The following is a 27,907-nucleotide window of genomic DNA, read 5'->3' on the forward strand; positions in this document are numbered from 1 at the left end:
ATACAACTCATGTGATAGATCTCGGCCACCATGGGAAGCAAAGGAAAGATTTACTTCTGCTTTCCTAGAGTGAGGATGTTGTTAAGACTCAGACCAGAGCCCAAACTGCTGCTCACAGCTGAGGGTGCAAGACTGGAAAAAAAATCCCTGCAGACCTGACAAAGGTTTTCAGATATTAGACAAAATGGAGGTGAAATGTGATTTTTCACCATGAAATGTGATTTTTACAATAGAAAAGGCCACGTGTTTTAATACTGAACCTCTACTTAAGGGAATTTCTAGGACAAGGAAAAATCATCTTTTACCTATGGCTGTGGATGTCATGGTGCTACCCCGTGTGACAGCTTCTCCCCTGCATGGGGGACAAGTTGGGGGATGTTGAATTTCCTTGCACCTTGCTTGCCTTGTCTCTCATCTGTTTTGCATGCAGAGCACACACAAAAGACCTCTCTAGGTGGCTGGGTTGTACCCACTTTAGCTCTTTTCTCTCAGTTAGAAATAATTAAAAAAAAAAAAGAAAAAGAAAAACCAAAGAAAAGAAAGTACTGTGAAGGGACTATTAAAGAGGACAAAACACAGTAACCCTTTTTCTGCCCCTCGGGAAACTGTACAAATATCATATATGAAATCTAAAAATTACTGTTCCTTACCAAACTGCCATAATTATGTGTGAATATTAAGAGTTACATTGCTATATGCAAGTAGTAAATCCCATGAGATCAGGTTATTAAATTACTGCAAACATCCTTTTTTTCCCCCCTCTTCTTCTAATCCTTTTTGCTCATTTCCACCCACAGTGCTTCCACCTAATTAATCTGCTCCATAATAAGCATTCTATACGAATTCCCTGAGAGTCCTTACAAAACTGCTTTAAAATAGGAAATTGTAAAAAACCATTACAGTTACATCATTGCAGACTGCATATGCTTTAGTCTGCCATGAACTGGATGAATCTACAAGTAGCACCAGTGGAAAAACCCTGTTGCTATGAAAAGTCTATACAAGAAATGGCATCTTAAGTACTCTTTCTTTGTATTTGCACCTGGTTTACATGAAAAATAAAACACCAGGAGAAAACAGTGTTTTCATCTCATAATTGCTGCCTCAGTGCTCTGGGAGATGGAGCTCAGCAGTTGGGAGATGCATCTCAGCCTGGCTCCCCTCAGCTCCTGTTCTTCATGGCAGACCTGCAGGGATTCACCAAGGAAAGCAAAATTTTCACCCTGCTAGAGAAAAATTACTGCAGTCTTCAACCAGCTTTCTTTTAAGAGGGTATAAAATTCAATTAAGCTCTTGGGAAAGTGGGTATCTGATACCTGTCAGTAGGGTGATCATCATCATCGTATGAAATAGATATGAAACATGACTGTCCCTAAACTCGCTTATTTACTACCTTGGTTCATCAGATGCTCCCAAATAAAGCAAAATAAATAATCAAGCCCCTCAACTAACAGGCTCTGAGCAAGCAGATCTTTGCTCATGCTGTCCTAAATCAGCTGTTTATTGAAAAAGAGGGAGCTGAGGAAAGCACACAGCTGGGTTTGACCAAGACAGAGTTAATGGTTCAGAGCCAGCGCCTCACCAGGTATTTAAAGAAAAAGCCTGGGAGTCACAGCTGAAAGGCAAAGCACACAATGAGTCACTTGGCAAACAAGGGCCAGGAGCACAAGGGGCACAAGGCAGCACCAGGGCTGAGCACTGATTTACAGCCAGGCAGACACAGCCCACGGGGAGCTGGGGACAGCCTGCAAAAAGGCTCAGGATATCAGTGCATGGGCATTTAAAGAGTGCATCTGCATGGAAAAGAACACCAGAAACTAAACTACAGTGCTGATGGATGTTCTGAGAGTGAATCCTCTGGTGACCCACCAGCTCTTTTGTATCACCCACTGACACAGGTGTGGGGAAATAGTTGAGGCTGAAACAGGATCCAGACTGGACTCTGGTCTTTGGCTCCCAGGTGAGATGTCCCCTTGTAACTCATCCTCAAACTTGTCTTCCTGCTCCAACCCCAGTCCTGGGCGTGGACACACCTGGAATTTTGGTCACATGAACCTGGCAAAATTCCTAGAAACAGGCTGGACAAGCCACCTCCAGCAGACCTCAGGTGTGTCCTGCTCCTGAGGGTACCTTAATCTTGGGGTTAGCGGTAGAGTGAGCAGGTGCTTTGCTATCAGACAATTATTAACTTCTTTCCAACAGCTATTTTCTTGCACTGCCCATGTTATCTTTCCCACATTCTTTTCTACCAAGAGATCTTCCAGTTTGCCTGGCGAAATATTCAGCTTCCCAAAGAATCACTACCCAAAAATCTCACTCTGAGCACTCAATTAAGAGCAAATTGTTAATACTACTTTCTTGCACCTAGATCAAGAACTTAGCTTTTTTCTAAGTAGATTATAAAATTCAGGAGTTTCTGAACCAATTACTCCATAGCCTCAGTTGCAGGGCTCTCTCTCACCCAAACCTTTCCCTTTTACAAAGTGTCTTTATCACCCCCATAACGATAAACCCCGGTGCCTTGCACATGTCAGCTATCAGGAATTCATTATTTTGTCTGTGTTATGTTATACCAGTCGGGAGTTATCTTTGCAGCCCACAGGCCAGAATCAAAAACGAATGTGTCAGCTATTTAAAGAAAATAGAAGCCCTCCTCCAGCAATTTAATTAACTTCCAGGGAGCATGGCTGGGTTTCAGTCCTGGAAATGGTACTGGGGAAAATACAGTCCAAGATTTCCAGTCAGAAAATAAACTTATTTTTTTCCTCAAAGTTGCTTTCCTTATATAGTCCCTATAGCTAATCTGATTTTGATAAACATTTTTCCAGTGCTATGACAGCATTGAGGACTTCTAAGTTATAAACTGTCTCTCTCATCAAGCTACAAAGGAAAATAAAAGTATATAGTATTTCACAGCATTTTTGAGGGCAGATGCTTAATTTGTAAACTAAATACAGCTAAATCATTTATTTCCCAAGGAGGCCAGGCTTTATGTTGCATATCTACAAGATGAATAATTAACAGACTGCCAAAACATTGTCTCTTTAAAATTCAAATAGAATTCCTAAAATAAACAGAATATGTACGTTTTCCCCCCAAAACTGAGCCATGCCAGAAGCTGCAATTTGAATCACATTATCTTTCCAAAACCTTTGCATGGAATTTAAAAACTAAGATTTCATAAAACCAGGCTTGCAGATTTTTCTGTTCATTTGCAAATAGGAGAGTGGAGAAACGCAATTAACTCACGCAGAGTTTCAAAACTCCAATCAATGACTAATGCTTGCTTGGGGTTCCTATTGCAGGAGCTGGGTAAAAAGTGCTGGGAACTCAGCTTAAACACAGGAGCAGTCAACTGGAAGCCATGCATGAGTTGTGAAAAGCAAACATGAGCCAGTGTTACATCCTTCCCCTTGAGCACAGCGTGCCCAGCGCTGCACAGGAAGGCAGAGGGGCAGGAATCTGCAGCATCCCAGCCCTCCTGGGCACAGCAGAGCTGCAGGACTGTCCTGCTCTGCTCAGGGCAGCCCTGACACCATCCCAGGTAATGGGGAGAGGGATAGCTCACTGGGCATCCCTGTGACATCCTCTTCATCACACACAGCAGGGAATTATCTTGGCTGGGATCACCAGCTGGGTAAACAGGAAAAGGAAATGGGTACAGGGTGGCCTGCTGCCACCTCTGCTCCTCATTCCTCCCGTGTCCCAAAGCCAGTCGTGGCTGCCTTTGAGAATCTACAGTTGTCCAATCAGGACATGCTGGGGATGCAATTTTGAAGCATGCACTTAAGTTTTATAAACATGTCTTCAAAACCAGGGGTCTCTCAAAGTGGGATTTGAGTGGTTCATCTTACATAAAGCCTCTTCCCAAATTATAAACATATCTTCAAAACCAGGGTACTCCCAAAGTGGGATTTCTCTGGTTCCTCTTACATGAAATCTCTCCACAAATAAGAAGGCACAAACAAAATGATTTTTAATGTCCCTTCCAACCCAAACCATTCCATGGTTCTGTGAAACCCCTGTCCAGTAAGAGCCCAGCTCAGGACCTTGGGGTCCTGCAAAGCACCTGCAAGGATCAAACCCCAGAGTCCCTGCTATTCCCAGGCTGCCAGTGCTACCAGACTGCAAAGCCCCTCCAGAGTGACCTTGGTGGTGTAGAAATCAAAAGTTTTTTACTTTCTCCAAGCGCCCACGTGTCAGGTTTGCTCACTGAAAAGAAACAGATTTCCAAGGAATGTGCTCACCCACTCAGCATGGGGCAGGGGAGGGTGTTTCTCAGCAGGCTGCTGCTCCCTGCCATCAGGGTGTTATCTGGGAATTTGAGCAGTGGATTGGGAAAGAGGTTCCTGTAGAACCACAGGAGTCTGCCGTGTTCGGGCCCTGGTACGGAGCTGACGTCAGTGGGAATGCCACACAGTGACCCCACCACAGGATGTGTCCCCATGGAAAAGCTGCCTACGGGATGTGTGGGAAAAATCAGACAGGAAGAGATCCCCAGCATTGCCCGGACTGGCCCAATCCTCACTTCCACAGAGCTAATCTCCAGGACTTCAGGCAATTCCTGCACTCATTCAGCACTAATCCAGCATCAAAAAAATCAACCTGCACATTCTCACGGAAGCTGAGGTGGTGCAAGAGCCACATTCCAGAAGGTGATTCAAAGCAGAATGTCCAAGTGACAGCGAGGAGAGAACACTCTAAACTCAAGACAGTGCAAAGGGAGGCAAATCCCACTGCACAGGAGCACTGCTGCAGGGACACAGTCTGCACAGCACAGCAAGCCGTGCAGCAGAGGCCAGTCCTTCAGTATCCTCGTTAAGATATGCTGGTAATTAAGCCAGTGCTTTATCAGCACTGGCCCAAAGGACCACTTGTGATATGACATGAAATTCCTTCACTCCTGGTGTGCTCACTGGGCCTGGGACAGCTGGCTGTGTTCATTTGCCACGGGGGCATAACATATGTTCAGTTTAACAGAGGAAACAATTGCTGCAGCTATTTCCATGCAACTCTTCAGGGAAGAACTGCATTTGGAAATCACTCTTGTAGGAGAGTGCTCTTCTCCCTACAGTTTTCTTTAAATACTTCTGAAGGTAACCACAGGCAATCCACTCCTTGCAATGTGTCCAGGGAAGCATGGAAAACAGCCACAGACACAGTTCCTGGGCTCGTGAAGCCATACTTACAAACCTATTTATGGCAAATGATAAGGAGGCTGTGTTAAGTTTAAACCACATAAGGGACCTTTTCACCACTAAGGTGGTTTTTAACAATAACCTCTGTTCTTGAGAATCAGGAAAATTGTGCCACCGGTTGCTACAGCTTAACAAGTTACTTATTGTGGAGTCAGCAGTGATTTTCTGGTTATCTGTGCCTAACTGAGCTAAGCTTAGGGCGTCCCTGTAGAGATCAGGCAAGATAAGGGGTCTTAATAGAGAAAAATGCAGCATGCTGCAGGTATAAGCAGTATACTGGGGGTCACAGAGCAGGTCTAGAGCATGAACAGGAGCAGAAATGGTCTGCACAGCCAGCCCACCCAGCTGATCAAAGTCACCTTTTTCTCCCTGCAGGTGTGACAGGATGCCAACGAACAGGAGGAGAAGGAGGTTTGATGGATTCACAGAGCGTGTCCTTTGGCAGAGAATGGACAGGCCTTTGAAGGGAAGGGGTCTAGGGATTGGCACTGGCATTTACCTGACAACTGCCCCCTCAAGGGAAAACAGAGTTACTCTGGCAGTCAAACGTGACTTGCTCCCTGCATTTGGGCACACAGGTCTGTACTGAACGCTCTCCAAAGCTGCTGTAGCTAAAGCATAAAACACACCTCTCCCCCCATATGGAAACTCAGCAAGCAGTAAAATATTAACGTGACCAAAGCCAATCTTCTGAATCTCTATTTGCTTAGTGAGCTGTTGCTAATGGAAGGTCTTTCCCCGTGGCTCCAGCAGCTCCAGGTGACCCCACCTGCTCCCCCACAGCCCCTTATCACAATCAGAGCTGGGTAAGCAGCACCTCCAAGGGGAAGGCAGACCTGATGATGCAGCTTTAAACAGCTCAAGGGGGTCGCACCTCAGCTAGAACACAACTGTTGGGTCAAGTGTGGGGAGGGAGAGGCCCCGGGGCAGCTGCAGGAGAACATGGCTCATTGATCCCAGGGGCAGCTGACGGCTGTGTCCCTGCACGTGCTGCCACTGCACGGGCAGGGCTGTGGGCAAGGTCACCCACGTGGACCCAAACACAGGTCAGCAGAAGCACAGGCAATGGTTTGCTTAGCAAAAGTTTGGCAAAGCACAGGTTTTCCCGGCAGAGGAGTGTGGGAGCTTTCCCCTTCTCCCACTGTGGCACCCACACTTGGGAGGGGAGCAGAGCGTGGTGGCCTGAAACACTGTTTTGACTCAGAGCTTGCTCACAAAAGGCATTACTCACCCTGCAGACTCAGATTTTATCCAGCCCAGCAGCACATTTCACTTTCTTCGGGCACTGCTCGCAGCTGGACTTTACCCCCATTTGTGATTGTTTGCAATACAATGCCAACACAGAAAAACACATCCATCAAGCACACCAGTATTAGAAAGGAAAATGTTATTACCTGGAATAGTCCCCTTTAGCTTCCTACAATTGAAAAACAGTGACAGAATTAAAACATGATCTCTTCAAAAGCCTCGATTTTCCCAGCATTGTTCACTTCCCCACTCCCACAGCTCTGCGGGCAGATCCTGACCCCCACCACACTCCCTGCAAAACACCGATCCTGCCTGCATGTGCTCAAGAGCTGGACTTGGCCCCTCATGCTCCCAGCTGCAGACAATCCACCCACAGCACAAATAAAACTGCTTCCAAAACGGGGATGAGTTTCACATTGCAAATCAAATGTCGCTTTTGCTGCACAAGAAGTGAAATACAATTCTCCCTCCTCTCCCATTCAGGCAAAGGTTGGCTGTACAGTCAGGTCAGCAGTTGGGAGGAATTGTGCTCACTCGAGATGAAAACAACTGTTCAGGCAGATCAGGCTGCTGTTGCAGCTTTGCTGTGGCACTTTGTCAATGACAATGCAATGGGGAAAAACCCCCAATTTTTTAAAGGCAGAATTTCATAGAAAGCGGTAAATAACTGGAGTTTTAAGTCTCAGTAAAACAAAACTAGATTAATGAAAGGAAACTGACACTGTGTATTTTAACATAACAAAGGTATCAAAACCATATGCTCAGAAAAGAAGATTCACAGGCATAATATAGCTGGTTTCACTACAATATTTACACTTTTCTTCCCAGATCTCTGGAATGTATTTAAATTAGGCTAAGTGATAAATTGAATGGAAACCTGCCTAGATAAATTACTTCCTTTGATTAGCTTTCACTCTTTCAATTTAAAACTCCTCAAACAAATATTTCTCTTACTCGCCTATGAGAAAACAAACTCCCATGTGCTCCAGCTTCCTCTGAGCCCCCCCAGGCGCGGAGACCACAAACAACCCCGCGGGGCTCGTCCCTGGGGGGCGGGGGGAAAAACGCCGGGAAGGGGAACGCGCTGAGCCAAACCCGGGGCCAGACACTCACCTGGAGCACCAGGGCGGCCAACTTGAAGACGGTCTCGCTGTCCACCTCGATCTGCCCCTGTGGCGGAGAGAGCAGAGCGTGAGCCGGGGCGGGAGGGGAGGGGGCCGGGGAGGCGGCGCCGCTCCCGCCCCGCGTCCCCGCTGCCACCGCCGGCAGCGCAGCCCGGCCCCCGAGCCCGAGCCCTGCCCTCCGCCGGCTGCCTTGGCAAGCGGGATGCTGCTCCGTGTACTGCGGCCGAGCCCCCCGGGAATGCCGCCTTTGCCAGGCAGCAAGCGAGGGGTTTTAAAGTGCACCCTTCAAGGTCACAGAAGCAGAGACTGCTTTGGGTTGGAATCATAGACTGGCTGGGTTTGAGACCTCAACAACCGTCCCGAGCCCCTTGCCCTGGGCAGGGACACCTTCCACCAGACCAGGGACACCTTCCACCAGACCATTTTACTCCATGCCCTTGCATTCAGCACTTGCAGGGATGGGACAAGGCAGACACACGGTTGGATGGCACCCACGAGTACGTATCAGCTCGACAGGTAGCATATTTGACAAGATCTAAACCCCTGACACCATCTGCAAGAAAAGCTATTTATGTCCCAGCTCATTCCTGCTCTCTCCAGAGCACAGAAGCTGAGTTTGGGTGCATCTATCCACTGGGATAGCCCTGTACCAGCCAAGAGAAAACCAAGGAACTACATCCATCTCTCCATAAAGAGTTTTACTGCTTACAGTTTTAGAGCTATTCCTTGTTTGTTGTGATTGTGGTACACAGCCCCTGATGCTAAACCAGCCATACTGATTAATCACAAGGACAGCATAACTGAGTCCTTTGTCCTGCTCAGCCTGCATCCCACAGCTTTCATTTCTTCCAACTCCACTGGAGCTCTAGAGCAATCAGAAAAACTGCATGGACCCCATGCTGGAAATCTCCTGTGCCTTGAGCCCACCCCAAAACCAGTGCTGTCCTAACAGTACTAAGTACTCAGAAACTCCACAAGTGCCAAAGCATCAAAGCTACATGAGGATCCTGGGTTTCTTCTCCTGCTTACAAGCTTAAAAACAAAATTTCCAGGTTAGTTTCTTACCAGGAAAATCCCTGCCCTTGGTTCTACTCTGGACCAGCAGTGACACTGGAGTAAAGGAGATGCACTGACAGTTGCATTGTTTTACTCCTGCATCCTGCAAACAGTGGGCCAAGCACGAAACTGAGCCTATGGAGCAGCCCAGGAACACAGATTTTTTTTCTTACTGATCTTTTGCAAATGCAGATAGTGGACATGATGCCTGCCTCATGTCACTGAGATCCCCACACATCCTTAGCCCCCAGGATCTCTTGGCTGAATGAGGAGACAGAGCAGACTGAAAGCTGAAATAATGCCAAAACCAGGGCAGCAGCAAGATCTACAGAATTACATACAGATACAGGGAAATGACATCTCAAAATATATTAGGGCACATCTGGAGCTGAGCTAATTTACCACAGCTGCAGGTCTGGCCCACAGAGACTAAATTCAAAAGTTGAACAAACAAATAATTCAATTTTCATGGAAAGGAAGTGTTTTTGCCAGCTTTGTCAATAAAACATTCCAGCAGCAGCACTCCCCCAGGCTTCTCTGACAGGCAGACCAAGAGGAATTTCCCCTTCCCAACAGGTGTGGCACCAGCTATGCAGGAGTAGCCCCCAAAGCATTCCCAGACATATTTTATTAGAAGAAGAGGAGGGGCGCATCACAAGTTAAAAGAAAAAAAAATGGCTTGAAGTGCATCCTTCCTTCAGATCCCTTTCATGGTGGTGCTTAAGAAAAGAGGCAAGATTGCAGCCCAGAAACTCTTCACATAGGTGCAATTTTAAGGCACTTTGTTACTTCCAGGACTGTATCAGGTTAGTCTTTGTCATGCACATCTGAGCTGGCTTTTTGAAAGCTTAAATTGCATCTGCCCAAGCAACCTCTGATGCCAGCTGTGGTGGTGAGAGGATTACGGGAGATCAGGTCACCCCAGCACCACGGTGTCCTTCACCAGCAGACAAAGAACTCAGATATGAGAAAATGCCATCACAGGGAACCTCAGCTCAGCAGGAAAGGTGAGATCTGGCTCAGCAAAGCTGGCCCTGGATCACAAATCAGGGAAAACAGGGACAGAAGGGGCTTTAAAAGCTCACCAAGACCCTTGCCCTGCCCCAAGGCAGAGTCAGCTACATGGGGCTCATTGCCTTTTAAGCCTACAAGAAAATCAAGGAGATTTAACTCTCCAAAGCCCTCTTGATTTATTGCTGGCTCCCAGATAAGCAGAGCAGCACTTGATGAGCTGCTGCAGCAGAGTCTCTGCTGACCCACAAGCAAGAGCTGCTGCTGGCCTTACAGGGGTGTTTGGGACTTAATAACCAAGCACCTCCTCACTTTTCATCTTCAAAGCAACTCACAGGCATTAACTAATTAGCAAGAATAATTACGAGGCTGCTGTTCCGTGTTTATTTGCTTTTTCCTAGACACTGGCCTTAAGAAACTCTGGTCACTTTACTGGCTGCTGTGGCACAGCCACAAGTGTTAACAGTGATCCCACAAACCACTTCATTTCAGATTTTAGGAGACCCAAGAGAGCACGAAGGGGGACTGGCTTCTCCAGGTGAGGAAGTTTCAGCCTTTGCTTTCAGAATGAGGGATTTGCTGTGCCAGCGCCCTCAGTTTCAAATTTGCTTAGAAGCTGTGAAGGAGTGAAGAGGTAAGAGGGTCCTCCCTAACCTGACCTCCTGAAGATGTTGCAGGTGTCTTGACCAAGCAAAGGGGACAAACAGATCAGCCCAGGAGCAGGGCTGCCATCACATCTGTCCAGCTGCTGCAAGCCTCAGAACGGGGTGGACCAGCCCTAGTTGTTGTCCCATTCACTACCCAGTAAGAGTGGCAGGAGACTGGGGCCACTCTAAGAAAGGCTCAGGAGAAAAAAAACAGAAAAAACAACCAACCCAAAGAACAGCTCACCCTTTAAAGGAGAGAAGAGAAGGTGCAGGGAAGTGAAGGGACTGAAGTCCTGAAGTAGCTAAGTAGCAGAGCAAGGATTTGAAGCAAAGGATGCCAAAGCCCAGCTCAGCCTGTATTTGACAGGCTAATGCTCTCCAAGTGACAGTGTCTTGGGCAATTCCCTCTGAGCCTGGAAGTACTTTTTCATCATAATGTAACATTATTTGCCATCTGGCTCACCAATTGGCCACTGCTGTAATGTAATCCAGCTCTGCCCTGGGCTGTCATGGAGTCTGGACAGCCCTTGGCTTGACACAAATCCAGACAGTGATATGCGTTGCTCTGAAGTGCAGGACCATGACTCTTCCCACTCACTCAGGCAATATTTTGATTTTATAATCATCCTTCAGCCTGGAGGTTGGCAGATGGGGGTTTCTGTCTCAGTATTGCTTTATCAGCAAGGTCAGATTTCAAAAATAGATGAGGAAAATGACTGTAAGAAGATTAATTTGCATTGCCTGTCATTGCCAGGGTAATTCCAGCAGAGACTTCAGTGAGTAAGTGGGAGACCCTGAGAGCCAGGGCAGCCAGAGCTCCCACAGCCACGTGCTGAAGATGAAGGTGGAAGGTTTTCCTAGATTTATCCCAAGTGGAAACAAGGTCACCAGCACGAGGTTAAGTAGATGTATGTCATTCAGATAATGGAATCTGAGTCTTCTACATTTGGGATGTAAATGAGCTTAAGCAAACTGGTGACTGCAGCTCCAGGGAGGGGATGAAACTGATATTTTTCAATTAGAGTCTGCACAGGGGCCGATCATTTAACAGTGAGATAGATTCAGCCAGAAGACCACTGGCTTATCTAAACACTGAACTTGGTCCAACAGATTCAGGTGGTGGCTTTTGTCATCCTGATAAACATCAGAGTAATAAAAGGCTGCAGCAGGTGTCCAAACTGGTTGGCAATTACTGTAGAGCAGGAGTACATCACTACCTCAGCACCTGGTTAAAACCAACTCAACCTTCAGTGCCCATGGGCAGAATTTAGCCCCCAGTTCAGATAGGAGCTCAAGTCTTGCTGCACAGACAGAGAATGTGATAAAAATCACAAGCTCGGTCATGAATAGAGCAGTAAACCCTCATTAGACACAGCAACAACACTAGAATTTACTGCCATAGAGATACAAGTGTGAAATCCTGATGAAAACTCAGATCAAGAGTGATGATAGTCAGATGAGCATTAACTATGTTAAGCAAATCTTTAGGCTGTAAACTCAGATTAAAGCAGATTTAAAAAAAATAAGCACACACAGGAACTGTCATGTTTAACTCTTTAGAGCCAGAGCAAGAAGTGAAAATGGACATGGTTTGTTCAAACCAGAGGTTAAAGGCTGGCAACAAAATCATTTCACTTGCAGATTTGAGAATTAATATACCAACATGCTTGTTCCCTCAGACTAATTCCTTAAAGGTTTGTGTTAGCAAAAGACACCCCCAAAAATGCACACACCATGATTGAATAGCCTCGAGACAGCCACAAGACTGAATATAATTACCAGTGATTACCGAAAGGTGATTTTAAAAAAGCTGAAAGAAGGGTGCAATTACTCAGAGGGAAAGAAAGGACTCAAACATCTCCAAGACGTTCAAACCAAGGCAGGCAATTAGCTGGGTGTGGACCCAGCACAAGTGAACAAAGCACAGTGCCAGCACCCCTGTGCCCTCATCCAGCACCGAGGTGATTCCCACCAGGAATGCAGGGTCCCTGCTGTGTGTCCCGGCAGCCAGGGAGATGGGCTGGCACATCCCAGCAGTGCAGAAAGCTGAGCAGCTTTTCAGTGTTCTAAGGCTTTTTTTTTGACAGGCTGGGGAGGGCAGTGGGTGTTGGCCACAACCTGTTACACCACACAAGCTGTGCAGGAGGAACTAGGTCAGGCAGATCCTGTCACTCGCCCTGTCGGGGTGGCTGTGCTGGGGAATTAATTACGGCACAGAGACAAACACTGGCAGCACATGGAAAACCTCCAGCTCGCAACTGCCTGTCCCAATTACCAGCATTCACACCCAGGTCTGAGCCCTGGCGGTGTCACCTGCTGTTCACACTGCCCTGCAAGGCACTGCAGGCTCCATCCCACTCCCTTCTGCACCAGGCTTTGCTGAGCATCTCAACTGGGACTCAATTCCCCAAGGACAGACACTCCAAGCTGAGAAAAAGCACAGCAAAGCAAGTGTATGCCTCCAGCACCTCAGGGAGGTAAGGCAAAGCACAAAAGCAGCAGAATACGAGCTGCTCTAGGCAGTCTGCTCCTCCCGACCTTCCTCAGAGAAGCACTTCAGATTTCCACTTGTGCTGCATTTCCCCCACAGGGCCCTGCAGCCTGGGTGGCTCAGAAAGCCTCACAGCTGCTCCACAGCATTTAGATGGTCCAGGATGTCTTCTGTTTCATGCTCTGGCACCCCAGAGCCCCTCATAGCAAGCACAAGGGAGCACAGGCTGAGACCAGAGCTCAGTGCACGTGCAGAGGCTGACACAGCTCTTCCCTGGCCAGACCTGCTGCTTCCACCTCAGGGGCTGAGGCCAACCCAGCTCAAAACCAAAAGCTGTTAGTGCCTCGTGGTAAGGGACAGCTTCAGGTTTCCCTGTTACACCCTTTATTTTGCTGTTTCTGCCAGCCACTCTCATTCATTTCCCTTTGCTTTCTGTGCCTCAGCCAACACTTAGATGAAACTCCAGGGACAGGAGCCCCTACTCCAGGACTCACCTGCACAGTGCAACAGGAACATGTTTACTGCTGCTTTCCTCTCATTAACACAAGAGTAAAAGCAGAGAATGGGGAAAGGCAGGAACACTTCCCTGGTTTGCAGGCCAGGGTACATAGCAAGTGTCATTAGCATTAACATATAATCACAGCCTTTTGCTTTCCTACCCCACCATCACGACGAGATATCAACACACACAACAACAGAACTGGCTGAGCTGTCACAGCACCTTTGCTCTGTGGCCAGGACATCAAAGGTGCAGGACTCTTCATGGCAATTAACCCAGTTGTTAGTCCCAGGAGGAGGTGACTACATCCAGAGATGTGAGGAACACAACTCTGGCTGCAAATCAACTGGATCTTCATAGGCAATGGGCCAGCCAGCTGGGACACAACCTGCACCTCCCCAGGAGCCTCACAGGTCCCTGGGGCACCCTGTACAGCAGGACTTGGATCGACCTCAGCACTCTCAGAGGAGGCCCTGGACTGTCCCCACACCACGGCCAAGCCCCCCAAAACCACCAGCACAGCCCCATGTGAGGTCCCTGGGGGTAACGAGTGGGGGGGCCCCATGGAGATCTGCCAAACTACATCAGCGTGGGGTCCTGCCTCTCCCTCCTGTCACATTTTATTCACAAACTCCATCCTCCTCATCTGCTGACGTGAAGGCTGGGCCATGGAGGTGCCTGCCATGGCAGAACCCACAGGAGAGAACAGCCCTGGAGGAGCAAAGAGCCAACTGGGCCTGCTGAACCTCAGCCTGGGCTCTGCATGTGCTGTCTTTGGGAGCAGAACAGCCAACTCAGGCAATGGACAGGGGGTTTTTAATAGCCTTGGCTAGGTTCAGACTACACTGTGTTACAAGGCTACATGGGAACGTTCCCCTCTCCCTGGAGGTGGGGGGGAATTAGGAAATATCCATTATAAAACTTTCGAGAGCTCTCTGATATATGACCACTTTGCTCCCCGTGAGCTGGGAACCAGCCAGACTTCATGCTCACACCAGGGGTCTGTTTCAACAGCTCTTCTTGGTAAGCACTGGTCTTCAGGCTGCCAAGTGCTCACAAGCATTGCTGTTCATGGAGCTATCACAGACTCCTCTGAAAACTTACATTTCCTTTAACTTTTCCCCTTTTTTCCCTTTTTTAAAGCAATTCTTACAAGTCCTTGAAACAAATGGGAATTTAAATAAACCCCCCAACACCCAGAGATACAGAGGAAATGGGGAACACAGCCAACTTGACCAAGATCTTCGTTTACAGAACATATTTTAAGGCCTGGCAAAGACTCAACTGTATGGCTGCAGAGCTATATGGAGGTTAGCCCTAATGCATAATAAACTTGACAGTGCTTTGCTAGCCAAGTAGGGTGTTATTTTTCCAAATCTGGCTGTTTCAAAAGAAGAAAAGACTAATTTATCTTTCCAAATTTATCATCAGCATGTGCGTGACCAGTTCTGACCCACCTCCCTGCAAGCATCCCAGCTATGGTCATGGGCTGTGCAATAACACACTGAACACTCCACAGAGCTCCCTGTGCAAACACATCCATTTCAGACACCCACTGCACCAGGCTGCCACTCTCCTAAATTCCAGCTGTACACGAGGTTTCAGACAGCTATAAATCTTAACCCAGCTTCTTGAAGTCAATGATGGGAGAGAAGACTTTTGAACTGAAGCTGTCACCACTGAAGGTTCTCAGGCAGCGATACTCAAAGCCTTGGAAAAGAGAGGCATGTAAGAAACGAGAGCCCAGATGTACACAAAGCAACTCCAGCCTTTGCATTCTCCCAAAATGCATGTGGATAAACGAGTTTTTAACCAAGTCACTGGAAAGCACTTCCACAGACCTGGATATATAATTATCACCAGCTCCCACCTCCTGCTCGGTGGTCCTGGCAATGGATGTGACTTCTCCAAGCTCCAAGAGTGTGGATGCTGGAGAGCAGGAGCCAGGCAGCTGCTGGGACCACACAGCACTGAGAGGGCCTGGGGAGTGCAGCACCAGACCAGGGGGAAAACGGGCAGCTTGACATGACAGGAGGGCAGGGTGAGAGCTCTGGCAGCATTTGCTGTCTCAGCTGGATGCCAAGGTTTGTGCAGTGAGGGGGCACCAAGTGCAACAGCACATGCTGTGTTCTGTTCACATGCAAAGGAGACCTCACCAAAGTAAAAATGAGGTCTCAGCCCTCTTGTGCCTCAGGCAAAGGGGTCTCCCCCAGCTCCCCACAGGCAGAGGAGACTGCACAAGAACAGAGGTCACAGAGGATGCACGAACCTGGCACGTGGCAGCAAAGGTCCCAGAGGCAAAAGGAGCTTTGACTGTACAGAAGAGCACAGAGGTGGGCGAGTGGGTGGGGAGTAGAAAGAAACACGTTTTTGGCAGCTGAGGTTTTATTGTCTATCTTGTCCCTTCCTTGCCAAAATGTCTACAGAGATTGCAAAATGCACAAGGCCCAGATTCCTCCAAGTCCTGGCAGGGTAAAGCAGTACCTGATTTGCAGAAAGGAGCACAGAGATTTGCAAGAAGGAATGTGGGGTTGAAAGGTGAGGAAGAGAATCATGGCTGTGCACTGCAGAGCACCAAGCAAGCCTTCATCCTTTTCAGAGCTGTCATGCAGGTTTTGATTTAATGATTTATTACTCATAATCATATTTTGTAATATATTATGTAACTAAGAATATAACATGCTATAATATTTACCCTAAATTTTTATTCATCTGGTACAAGACAGCCAGCACACACTGCCCAGCAGCTCCAGCCTGACCCCAGAGGTGCTGCACTTCCTTAGGGGATTCCATTCTCTTTGATTAGATACAGCCACTTGCAGGATTTCACACTCAGACATCTCAAAGAACACTGTAAATACATTTCTGATGCAGCCTCTGCACCTTGCAAGCCAAGAATAAATCCCCTCCACAGGAAGGGCTGGCACAGAGCTTTGCCATTGTGCTGGCTGGGCTTGCCCAAGTCTTTGGCTCTCCTGGTGTGCCCCACGTGCCAGCAGGAGCACTGGCATGCCCGTGGCACATACAGGGCAGCATCACCCCCTCCCTGCTCAGAAAAACACCACTGTCCTCTAAAGACAGAGGCCAAGGGAGCACAGGTACCCACAGTGCTGTGCTGTCAACACATGCCAGTGCTCAGGAATGTCACAAGAGCACTCAAGCATCAGGCATTTGCACCACCCTGGATTTGGGTTTCCCCTATGGGGAAAAGCTGCAGTGAAAACTTTGGAAACACCTTTGTGAAAGCAAAAAAACACGACTGACTTTTAAGCAATCTTATCCACACAGGCCTTAGCACACCCCAGGTATTGCAGCATCCATCCCAAACCACATTCCTGGCCCACACAGAGCACAGGCTTCATGCAGAGATCCAGGCTAGGATATTGCCCTGGCAGGGCATCCTCTGGCACTGCCTGTGCACTGGGGAGCTCTCCTGAGCACAGGGGCTGGCTGTGGCCTCCTGATTTTTGACACACTGGGGTTTCCTCACTCCAAGAATACAGCAAAGAAAGGAAAGGAAGGGGAAAAAAGGCAAAAAACAAAATGCCAGGCTGAGGCAGGTCCAACCTCCTGGAGCTGGATTAAGGACTGAGAAATGCCAGGGAACATTCCTGGCTGTCATCAGTGAGCATCAGCCTCATGGAGCTGGGGATGCTCCCATTCAGACATGCCCTGGCTCCTTCCCTGCCCCAGAAAGGAGCCAGCAGCACCAGGGGAGAGGACAGGCTGTGGGAGCACATCTGAGGAGCCTTTGTGCATCCCCCTGTCCCCATGCCAGGGGCTCAGGATGAGGGCTGGCCCCATGTGCCCTTCACAACTCCCTGAAAGCTGGAGACTGACCCGAAGTTTGCCACGTAGAAGAGAATATTTTTACAAGAGTTAATTGCAAGGTTAAAAGCTACTTGAGAGTAGATGAACTGGCTCCTGCTGAAGGAGCCACAGGCTTGAGCTGGGCTGTGAAACTGCCAGCACAGAGAGAGCTGCAGGCAGAGCCAGGCCTCCCCAGCTTTCCCTGCATGCTGAATCACCCGGTGCTGCCCAGAGATCCTCCTCTCAGGAGGAAGTGATGCTCCTCATCCCTCTGCTGCCCACAGAAACTGGACACAGCACAACCCCCTGCTTCTGGCAGTTTTGCTTGCAGGAACAGGGATGCCACACTTTGGGTTGCTTCAATTAGAGCATACACCTTGCAAACCATAGGGAAAAATGAAAGAGCCAGCCTGCCTTCAAACTTCTGTTTTTATGCTTCTCTCCTCCTTTGCTTTCTGCTATGCTTTATACATACACATAAACACATATACTGGCACTCAAATGTGTTAATATTGGATAGGGTTTGTTTCAACAGCAGTGGCATTTTCCACATTCCATCCCAAAACCAGAACCATTTTCCAATTCCAAAATTATTTCTGTTGTCTTTTTAAACTGCTCCAGTTAAGGAACAATTTAAGGATGGCTACAAGCTGCCAAGACCCTTCATTTTAAGTGGCAGATATGTCAAATATGCAGATTTGCTTTTTAATAACCATAACCAGTGAGGCCCCAAGTTCTTTAAGAGTCTTTCAAACTTCAGTTGTAAAAATGCACCAATTTCCTTCACTCTTCCAGAAAGCAATTCCTGTACAAAGCACAGCCACAGCTCTGCCATCAACCACTTCCAGGTTTCTATATGCTTTCATAAAACAATGAAAAACTGAGTCCTGAGTAAGAATCTTCCAAAATCTGAAGCATATTGAAGGTGAAAGCTTTGGCTGGCTACACTGAGCTCCACCACCAAGGACAGTTTCCCAAGAAAAGGTTGCAAGAACCAGGTGACCCCCTCAGACTGATTGAACAATGAGTGAAAACAAAAGGCACCAGAGTTTGACATTAACTGGAAAATCCCAGAAGCATCAGAGTAAAGTTCACTGAAGTGCAGCTGCGTGTAGGGGCATGGCAAAGTTGGCTGCCACACTACTCCTATTCCAGACCAAGATGTACCTGCAGCAAATCAACCTTATTCTTTAGGATTTTCATTACCACTTCCTGATGAGCCTTTTAAAAACATGTATTTTACCAATCTGAGTATTTTAGGAAAACAGTGGAAGCTTTTCAACCAGAAAGTAAATACAGAAAATATTCCAACAACTGTGATTGCTATTTAATAAACACATATAAATTATATATGTCTCTTTTCCGGGTTAAGTAAGGTGGCCCGTCCACCTGAGAGTCCAAATTGGAATTTAAAGCCCAAATACGGGCTTAAAAGATGCGGTTATGATGGATGAGCCCCTCCCACCCAAAACTGTCCAGTGAACCAGGGGAAGGGGCCTGGTTTATTCATACAATAACACTACAGGGGTACAATTGATCTGGCTTTGCTCGCAAATATACGTACGATATCTACAGAGGTGATAAGAACTTGGGATGCCAGGGCCCTAGCAGTCTTCTCCAGCCTCATTTTGGAGAGACCAAGGGCCGAAAGCAGCTCAGAGTTCTTAAAATACCACTTTCCACGGGCCCCCATGGGGAAGCCTACATATTCAATATCCACCGCGTTAGTTAGCTGTTGTATTTGCGGGTGAAGTCGCTGATATTTTTTAGCCTTTTCTGCAGCAGCCTCCCTCAATGAGGAGTTACTGTGCTCGTATCTCACTGTAACGCCCACCACAATCGCTTTGGAATCCTTTACAAATATCAAGTCCGGCTTAAACAGTTCTTTGACCTCATCTCGCAGGTGTGGCTCCTGAAAAACCGTCCAATCTGCCTACTTAGCTTCACAGCTAAGAATTTCACAGATGGCGTTGTGTCTCTTAATCCTGGCTTCCTGTGTGATTGGACAGGTCCCGACAATGTGAGCAACAGTTTCAGACCTAGCAGCACAATGCTGGCACGATTGAACAATATTCTCCTGCCTACCCCTCGCCAGGAATTCTCTCGTCGGGCAGACATTGGCTCTTAATTGTAGGGCCGTAATAAGTTTTCGGTGAGGTATGCCCCTGTAATGCCTAATCCAGGCATTACTGATGTTATCATTCTCAAAACTTTCAATACCATGTCGCTGGGCAACCAGATGTATCCATTTCTGAAACTCTACTTTCCACCAGTTACATGGTTTGGATAGCGGACCTTGGGACTAGGTAACTCCCACTCTGACTGGCTTTCATCACCACCACCTTCTGTCCTTGGCACGGGCTCCCAAACTGGCAGGATGGACTCTTTTCTTCCACCAGCTCTTATCCACAACTTTTCAAATAACCATTCCAGATGTTCCTCCCTTAAGAAGCCCAACAGAGCCACATCAGACGACTGCACTGATCTATGAAGTCTTCTCGCTTGAATGCTTGGAATGAGCGCCGCCAACTTGATAATACCCAAACCTCCATCTTTAAAACTCGAATACAGGATCGCATCGCATGTACTCGGTGGAAGATGTTGCTATTACTATTACTTGACTATCTCACTGAATTAAGGCAGGAAATAAAGGAATTAGGGACCAAATCCACAACACAGGACCTTCCTAACAGGCCTTTTCTTCCTAAGACAAGTTTGATTCAAAGTCAGTAAAGAGACACTTGCACTGAGTGTTTGCAATGCAGACTGCAGGAGGATGTGCCACTGAGCAGAGCCTACCTGGGAAGTAAAAACCCAGATTCCAAGTAACTTAAAAGCTTTTGAGTATTTCAGACTCATCACTGAGCACACAGCAGGGTTGTGAAAGCAGGACTGGGAAACCATCATCAGCCTCATTCATGTGCATGAAGCATCAGCATTCAAGGCAAGGAGGGAGTCAGCACACTGAGATCTTAATACTTCAATTAGTTCTGGAAATCAGACACAGCTCCTGCCAAGTTCTCAGGACTGAGTATGTGGCAAAGGAGCAATAGGAAAGATGCACAAAAAGCTCCAAGTCTTACCTGGTGTACACAGGACTTGGCATTCAGAAAAAACAGCTCCACTGTAGTTTTGTCCTTGAGAAAGGAAATGCTTTCAATGTAGAACCTGAAAATTAAAAAAAAAAGAACCAAAAACATTAGTTACTCTCTTGAATAGATTTCATCTTCCTCCCAAGTCATTTTATTTCCTCAGTGTTTTGTTCTCCAGCAATAAAATAGCACAGAGGAACTATGAGCTACTGCACTTAATTTCCTGCCTTTTAGGAGGGAACAAGCAGAAATCACAGCCTGACAGCACACAGGGAACAGGGACTCCTGGTTCAATAGATCCTGGATATCTGATGACTTTTCAAATGAGATGAAAACCCTGAATGCTACAGGAGCAAAGCCTCCTCTGCAGGCAAAGTCACAGCAGTGGAAAAAGCCACTCCAAACATGCTTCAGGTGGGGAAGCCAGTCCAGCACTCTGCTGGAGGATGGGTTGCTGGCAGCCCTGCAGGACCACCTTCCTTCCAGGAGAACAGAGATTTTAGTAAGAACCCCCAACTTCACTCCAGGTCCAGATGCTCCCACTAAATGCTAGGCAGGAGACACAACTTTTTTGCAGCCAAGCAAAGACCTGGACCAGCAGTGCCTCAGCAATGCAGATCCCTCCAGAGCTTCCCAATGCCCTGTCCTGGAGAGAGGAGGGCTGGATGACCCAGGGCAATCAGAGCCAGACCAATCTCTCCCACAGCCCCATGCTGCTCGTGAGGCTCCTGACAGCCTCAGGCTCCATCCCCTGACCTTTGCACTGATGATCATCTTGGCATGGATGATTTGTAGGACATTGGAACAAGCCCCCAGCAGCAGCACAGAGCACGTGCCAGGGAGCAGCAAAGCTGGGACCTGCCACACGTGTCAGGAATGTGTGCAGTGTTTATGTTGTGACTTCAGAAAAGTGATACATTAAATAGTAATTGCTTTAATATTTCACATTCCTACAGCATGTTCCACTGAATTAATTTTAAAGCACTCTCCAGAACGCCTCTGTAGATAATTTACCCATTTCACAGGCATGCAGCCTGTCCAAGGGGCAGCCCAGCAGCTGCCCCAGACGTTTGAAAAGCTGTTATACATTTCCATGACTCACCTTTCCCCATGAACTCTATGAACCACAGGTATTTCTACCCTGCCTTGATCTCACCAGATATATTTTTTCCCCAAAAATTTTGCTAAATTTTACTTTAAACACCCTTGAGTGCTTCTCTTCAGAAATGCAGAGCAGAGGGCAGGACCCACACTCTTCATCCTTTCCCAACCTGCTGCCAGACCAGCCCTTCACAGAGTGGACCTTCCTCAGCCTGCTGAAGCCTTCACTGCACCCTGAAGTGATTTTCCTCAGCTAATGAGCTCATTTGCACTTCCAGTTTCTTTCAGCCAGGGTCGGGTGTGGCTGACACCCAGAATCAGGACAGCTCTGGTTCTGAAGAGAGGCAGCTCCCAGACTCTCCTGGTACAAAGCAGGAAGCTGTGGGATCTATGGATTTAGGGTGAGGGCACAGGGGGCACTGCCCCAATCCCAGCTGTGTCTCTGTGCTCCACTTCCTCCACGGTACAAGCTGTACCTTCTTATCACCCCAGTACAGATGGGGAACACTGGACCACAGAGATAAGGATGTTCAGGGCATGGCAGGGACATTTGGGAGCACCATAAAGTGCACATTCTGATTCTGCTTCCAGTGCTGTCAGCATTCTTGAAACTAAAATGACATCTCTGAAAGTCCTCAATCTGCATCACAGAGCCCTTCCAAAAACCTCTGACTGGATTGAATTTATGCCAGCTGGCAATAATTAAAATCTCAAAGGATTATCACATGTTTCCTTATTGAACAGCAAAAGCTCAGGGATGAGAAGAGATGAAGGAAAACCAGCAATGTGGAGATTCCTCCATTTCCAGCAATGCACCTGGAAACTGCAGGTTTTGAAGTAGATTTCTGCTGGAAAACCTATTTTCTATGGATCAGGCAGTTTCTGTAGTGCTAATAATTTCTGTATCTTCCTCCTCCTGCTCTGCATCTCACTGCCCACCTCCTAGATTACCTGTTTTGCATCTCATGACCCCAGAGTAGTCAGGCTTAAAATTCCCTTCTGAAAGTTGATCTTTCCAAGCCCACTCCTCACACATTTACTCCTGCCCCAGCCTCTGCACACCCTGTCCTGTGAGAACCACCTTGCAACAGAGAGGGCCAAAATGAACACCATGAGCAAACAGCATAAATTCCAACCAAAAGAATGCTCAAGTTATAGGATTGCCTTCACAGCTTTCCTGGGCAGTCACAGGTTTTGGCCTCCCAGATGCTGATCAAACATTGTGAACACAGTGAAGAGCCCATCACCCCTTCATAAATGGAGCTTTTTCTGTCTGCTGAGTGTGGAAGAGGATCTCTGGACACCATCACACACCAGCACGTATTCAAGCAGAACAAAGTGCCACTTGTTTGTCCCATTCCCCTGGTGACCAGCGGGGGACATGGGGAGGCTCCAGTGCCAGCTGACCCAGCTCCACAAGAGGCTCTGCTTTGGAAGTGCTTCAAATAATTAAGCACACCAGGCATAAATTTACCCAGATCTGAAAAGCAAATGAGGTCAGTCTGCTCTCACGTTCCCTCACAGACTGCAAGGAAAACAAAGACTCCAACAATATTAAGAATATGATGCTTGATCTCTTCTGCCAGCACAGCTCTGTTTCGTAGGATGTGGGTTTTTTTCAGGCCCTTAACCAGCAGAGCTTTGCCAGCAACAGCCCTAAAGTAATGCAATTACATTGGCCAAAATCATCATTTTGCCAGGGATTTTATTCTTTCCTGGGGACTGGTTAAGCTGTGAGCAAAACAGCCATCAGCAATCCCTTTAAAGTACAGACAGCCCTTAAGTAAACAGAAGGGAAAAAGTAAGTTAAATTGTTTGAATAAACTGTATTGCAATTTAGCACACTCAAAGACAAGTCAGGCGAAGAAGATATTTAAAATATGACGTTTTAAACAAAAAACAAAACCCAAACCCACCCTAGGAATCATGTCCTAATGAGTTTAAAAAGTAGCAGGTTCCAACCTACTTTATTTCATAGTTCCATACAAAAGAGAGCAGCACTTAGCCAGGGCCTAATCTCCTTCTAAAAATAACACGTTGCTTTGACATTTATTTCCTTTATCAAATCTCTAATCAGTTCCTTTAAACAAAACCCCCTGGTGACAAATAAACCCAAGTGGTAATGTTTGCTTGGTGGAAACAATTACTCACCTAACGGCAAAGTACAAAGTTGCTGGCCCTGGTTTCTTGGGCAAGTCATGGTCCAGGACACGGTGATCCAGCTGCAGCCAGACACTCTGACCTCTATGGAAACAGGTTGGGAGAAGGTTAAAAACTGGGACGGAAAATACAGAAATTGGTTCTTTTCAGTGCCCCCAATTACTCCAAGTGTTACTTTAAAAAGTTCAAGCCTCAGCTCCAAGGCAGGCAAGCATCTCATCAAATTATTTCTTTTTTTTTTTTTTACCCAACCCTTAACCCTGCAAGGCTGAGCCATGGGTGCCCTCCAGAGGCCACACACTCCCTCCAAGCACCCAGCCCTGTGCATACACCCAGGCAGGCCCTGGAATCCCACTGGAGTTTCTGGGGAAGCCAACAGCTTTCAGATAATCCTCTGGCAGCACTTTAAACCTCACCGTGACTCAGTGCCAGCAGCCAAAAACATCCAGAAGAATTTCATGGCAGCTCTTCTGGGGGAAAGAACAAGCCAAGTACAAACAGTATCCTCAAGGGATTTACAGAAGAGCTGGGGGAAAGTATTTTCCAGCAAGTGAAAGGACAAGGATGTGGCAAAAATATTCCAGGGATAGCCCAAGATGTGAGTGGTTGGTAAAAATAACACAGGGTCAGGGCACCAAAAGGAGCAGCTCCCATCACTCCAGGGTGTCCCCAGGGCCACTCCTGCTCCTGCATATGGGATGTGCCTCAGCAGGGTGGCCCCAAACACGGCTCTGATGGGATTTGGAGGTGAAAGGCTTCCATCCAGGACTGCATAAAAAATGGCAATGGAGAGCAGCAGGAAGCAATGTTATTCCCACTGGACAAGGGGTTTATTTAGGGGCTGTTTTAGTGCACAGCTCCACGTCCCCACTGCCCTAAGCACCTCTGCTCCAGCTTTTTGGGGGAGCTGAAGCTCCTCTGGAGAGGCTGGGCCTGCAGGCAGCAGATGTGGGGAAGCATTTCAGTGCCCTGCTGAGAGATGAGCCTAAGCACCAGGTGAGAGTGCAGTTAATTAACCCGGCTGGCTCTGGGTTAATGCCACGGAACAGATCTCCCACAGAGCCTGGGCAGAGCATCACACCCAGGCTCAGAGAGGGGAAAGTGGTTCCTGGGCAGGACTCACCTCACAGCTCCCTCTGCTCCGGAAATTTGGGGTTAAAAGGCTCAGTAACACATTTGAGATTCAGGTGCAAAGCAGTGGGAGCGATTCACTTTGGAAATAAATGCAAAACCTTTTTGTTGTTACTAAAAGTGCAGAGGAGGAAAGCTGAGGGTGCTCGCATGGGGAATTATCACTGAATCAGTTTTTTCACTGCATGAGACAAATATGAAATGTGAAATCATCAGGAAAATATTTTACAAGGATTCTCTGGTTTGTGCCTGGAAGATATTTTCCAAATATTTTCTATTTTGTGCCTTCCCCTCTCCCCAGCCAAGCAGCACAAGCACAAGGTAAGAAACTCTTTCTTCTTTGAAAGAAAAAGTCCTTTTTCCATCATGCCAAGCTGCCACGGTATCAGAGATAAGGGTTTACATTGCAGTAGTGACACAGCTGTTTAAACTCAATAAACACACTCACGTGTCATCGATAAATGTTATCCCAAAATACTCCTTTTCTTTCAGGTTGAAGTGTGAGGCCACCAGATCCAGTAACTCCCGAGACAAAAGTTTGGGCTATTGAAAGAATAAAAATAATATTATTCATTTCAGTCTAGGCTTTTAATAAAAAATAATTTTTTTCTGTGAAAATACTGACATTTAAACACACATGGCCATGCTAAAACCCTGTTGTACAACTGAATACAGAAGTGATGTATCAGACTCAGGGTGTCCCAATGGAGCTGTGTGGGATGTGTGGAGCATGGAGAGGCAATTCTGTGCTTAATCCATGACATTAAGCTGAAGGGCACAGACTGAGTGCTGCTTTCCTCTTTCTGGGGGAGAAGGCAGCATCCAGCTTTCCTGCACTTACAGCAGGAAGGATTTTTCAATTAAGAAAATATTGTGTAGTGGAGGATCTCGTGCTTTGAGTTCTGTTATGGGAAAAAAACATCCTCAAAACCACAGAGTTTTCTTGCCATCTAAATGACAAAAAACACCACCACAAGGGGTGTGTTTAACATCCTGTATGAATTTTGGTGAAAGCAAAAACTGAATGCAGAACTGATGGCAGATATTTTGCCACGATGCACTGGGAAATCCTTCAGCAAATCCAGGTGCCAGGAGAAGCACGCATTTCCTCAGCCTATTCCACTCTGAGTTCTTCTAGTGTAACTTGTCCTCAGCCCCCAAAAGAAAACAAGCAGAGAAACCTGGCACTGGCTGCCAGTCCCCAGAAGAGCGAGGTCTGTACCTGAACCAGCAGCTCCAAGTTCCTGTCATCGAGGAGATGCACCTGGCAGTGCCGGCCCTCGGTCATCTGCAAAGACAGCAGCACAGCCCTGTCAGGAAGGGCAGCATTCCTGGCTGGCACCAAGCATGTGAGGCCTGGGGACAAGGGCAGTGTGAAGCAAGTGTCTGATTTTGATGGGTAAGGGAATTGACTCTGTACCCAAGCACCTTCTCCAAGGACTCCATCTGCAGAGCTGCCTCAGCACTCGCAGTTCCTGTCAACTTCACGCTGCAATTGAGGGTGCTTAGCAGCACTCAGGATGAGATTTAAAAACCATAAATGCTGTGAGAATTAAATGTGAGGATGAGCCAGCCTGGCCAGTGCCACAGGCTTGGGCTTTTTGTGCTAGTGAGGAGGAGATGACCAGGGACCCAGGAAACCCAGACCCATCCAACCCTCCCCTGCAGATGAGTCAACCCTTATCTAGTCCATTGACCTGTGTCTAGAACAGATGGAGTCTCCACCAGCACAGTAACATTTTCACTTGGGCACTACTGAAAGTCATCACTTCCATGGGATTCTTACATAGGAGCTGCACACATCAAGAAGGTGCTTGAACTGCATCGCTAGGAATGGGATGAGCTCTGCAACCTCTGATGTTATATCTGAGCCACCTCTTTTGTGTCACATTTATCTCTTGCAAACCAAGTCTCTTCCTCTCTTTAGCAGATGAGCAATTCAGAAATAGCTGCCCATTATGCCCTTTTAGTATCTGCCCTTTGAAATCTAATACATTTCAATGAAAGCTTTTACATTATTTAATATCTGTTCTAATTCTGGGCCTTTCAGCAGCTCCAGTGAGGACCAGCTTTGCAACACTCTCTGGGTGGGAGCTGGTGAAGGAAACCTGGCTTTCATATTTGTTCTCCTAGCCTCAAAGTAACTCATTTTCCTGACAGCACAAGCTTCCAGCCGACTATAAATTGTGAGCTGTGAGCAGAGGCCGGGGGTGTTTGCTTAGACAGAGGCTCCCCAAGGGATTAAACAGTAACATGCAATGGTTTCTCCTTTCACATCCCTCTGGCTCCGCAGGGACAGGGACAAGGACAGGGCTGAGCTGTAGTGCCATCAGCCCCTCTCATCACCTCCTGCCCCTGTGCACGCTGCACACCCAAGCCTTGCAGAGACAAAAATAAACACACTTTCTACGGGATTACAGCACAGCCTCAGAGGGCTCGCAGCTCTGCCCCCGTTTGCACAGCCAGGGTGCCGAGGCACAGCTCCTCTGTCACCTGCCAGCCCCTCTGCCCCCAGCCACACAGCAACAAAGCTCCATTGTCCCAACTCACTGAGCTCCTCTGGACCAAAAGCCGAGAGGGACTGCCCTCCTGAGGAGCTCTGCAGGCAGGTCAGAGATGAGCGGCTGCAGGCACAACTCCCTGAAGCGTCCTGGAAAACTGGGCAGCAGCACAGGCAACTTTCGGCACTGCTGAGCATCACACCACCCACCGAAACAGCAGTACTGGCCCAAGGACTGCTTGCAGAGCCAGTCTAGAGGAAAGAAATCCCTTCCATTCCCTGTCTTATTGCTACGAACATGAAGTTGTACACAGGTGCCAGATGAGCAGATGAGCCAGCAGCTCAGAACACAACGCTGCTCCACCCTGGAGCCAGCAGTGATCTCACAGCTGCATCCCCTGGTGCTGCACCCTGCACAGCACCATCCCCTGGTGCTCCAAACTGCAGAGTATCATCCCTTGGTGCTGCACCCTGCACAGCATCATCCCCTGGTGCTCCAAACTGCAGAGCATCATCCCCTGGTGCTCCAAACTGCAGAGCTTCATCCCCTAGTGCTCCACCCTGCACAGCACCATCCCCAGGCCCTGCACTGCCAGCAAGGTACCACCTCCAGCAATTCACCCCTCGTGTTCTGGAAGCAGAGCTGCACCACCCCAACTCCAACTTGCAGCACTCTCCCTGAGATTTCTCTGCTGCCCAAACACAGCAGCCAGAGCCCTTAAACCCATTATGATCCACTCCCAGCTCTACTTGTTCCCCAGAGCTGAAGGGCTGCCGTGGCAGGCTCATAACTAAGTTGCCCATTACCATCAATTAATCATTTCATCAGCGCTCCCTTC

General features: G+C 47.7%; 1 protein-coding gene across 7 annotated transcripts in view; it reads right to left on the reverse strand.

Annotated features, from left to right (window-relative positions):
- FRMD4B (FERM domain containing 4B) overlaps positions 1-27,907 on the reverse strand; it is a 131,394-nt gene that overhangs the window by 33,482 nt on the left and 70,005 nt on the right. For all 7 annotated transcript variants that reach the window (XM_064433012.1, XM_064433016.1, XM_064433015.1 and 4 more), the window contains exons 2-7: positions 25,791-25,856; positions 25,017-25,111; positions 23,429-23,521; positions 20,168-20,252; positions 7,560-7,616; positions 6,593-6,615 (exon numbers count right to left, since the gene is read on the reverse strand). In XM_064433012.1, coding sequence (XP_064289082.1) covers positions 6,593-6,615; positions 7,560-7,616; positions 20,168-20,252; positions 23,429-23,521; positions 25,017-25,111; positions 25,791-25,856 — 419 coding nt within the window. The remainder of the gene's footprint in view (positions 1-6,592; positions 6,616-7,559; positions 7,617-20,167; positions 20,253-23,428; positions 23,522-25,016; positions 25,112-25,790; positions 25,857-27,907) is intronic.

This window comes from Passer domesticus, chromosome 9 (genome assembly GCF_036417665.1).
Source record: "Passer domesticus isolate bPasDom1 chromosome 9, bPasDom1.hap1, whole genome shotgun sequence".
Taxonomy (NCBI): domain Eukaryota; kingdom Metazoa; phylum Chordata; class Aves; order Passeriformes; family Passeridae; genus Passer; species Passer domesticus.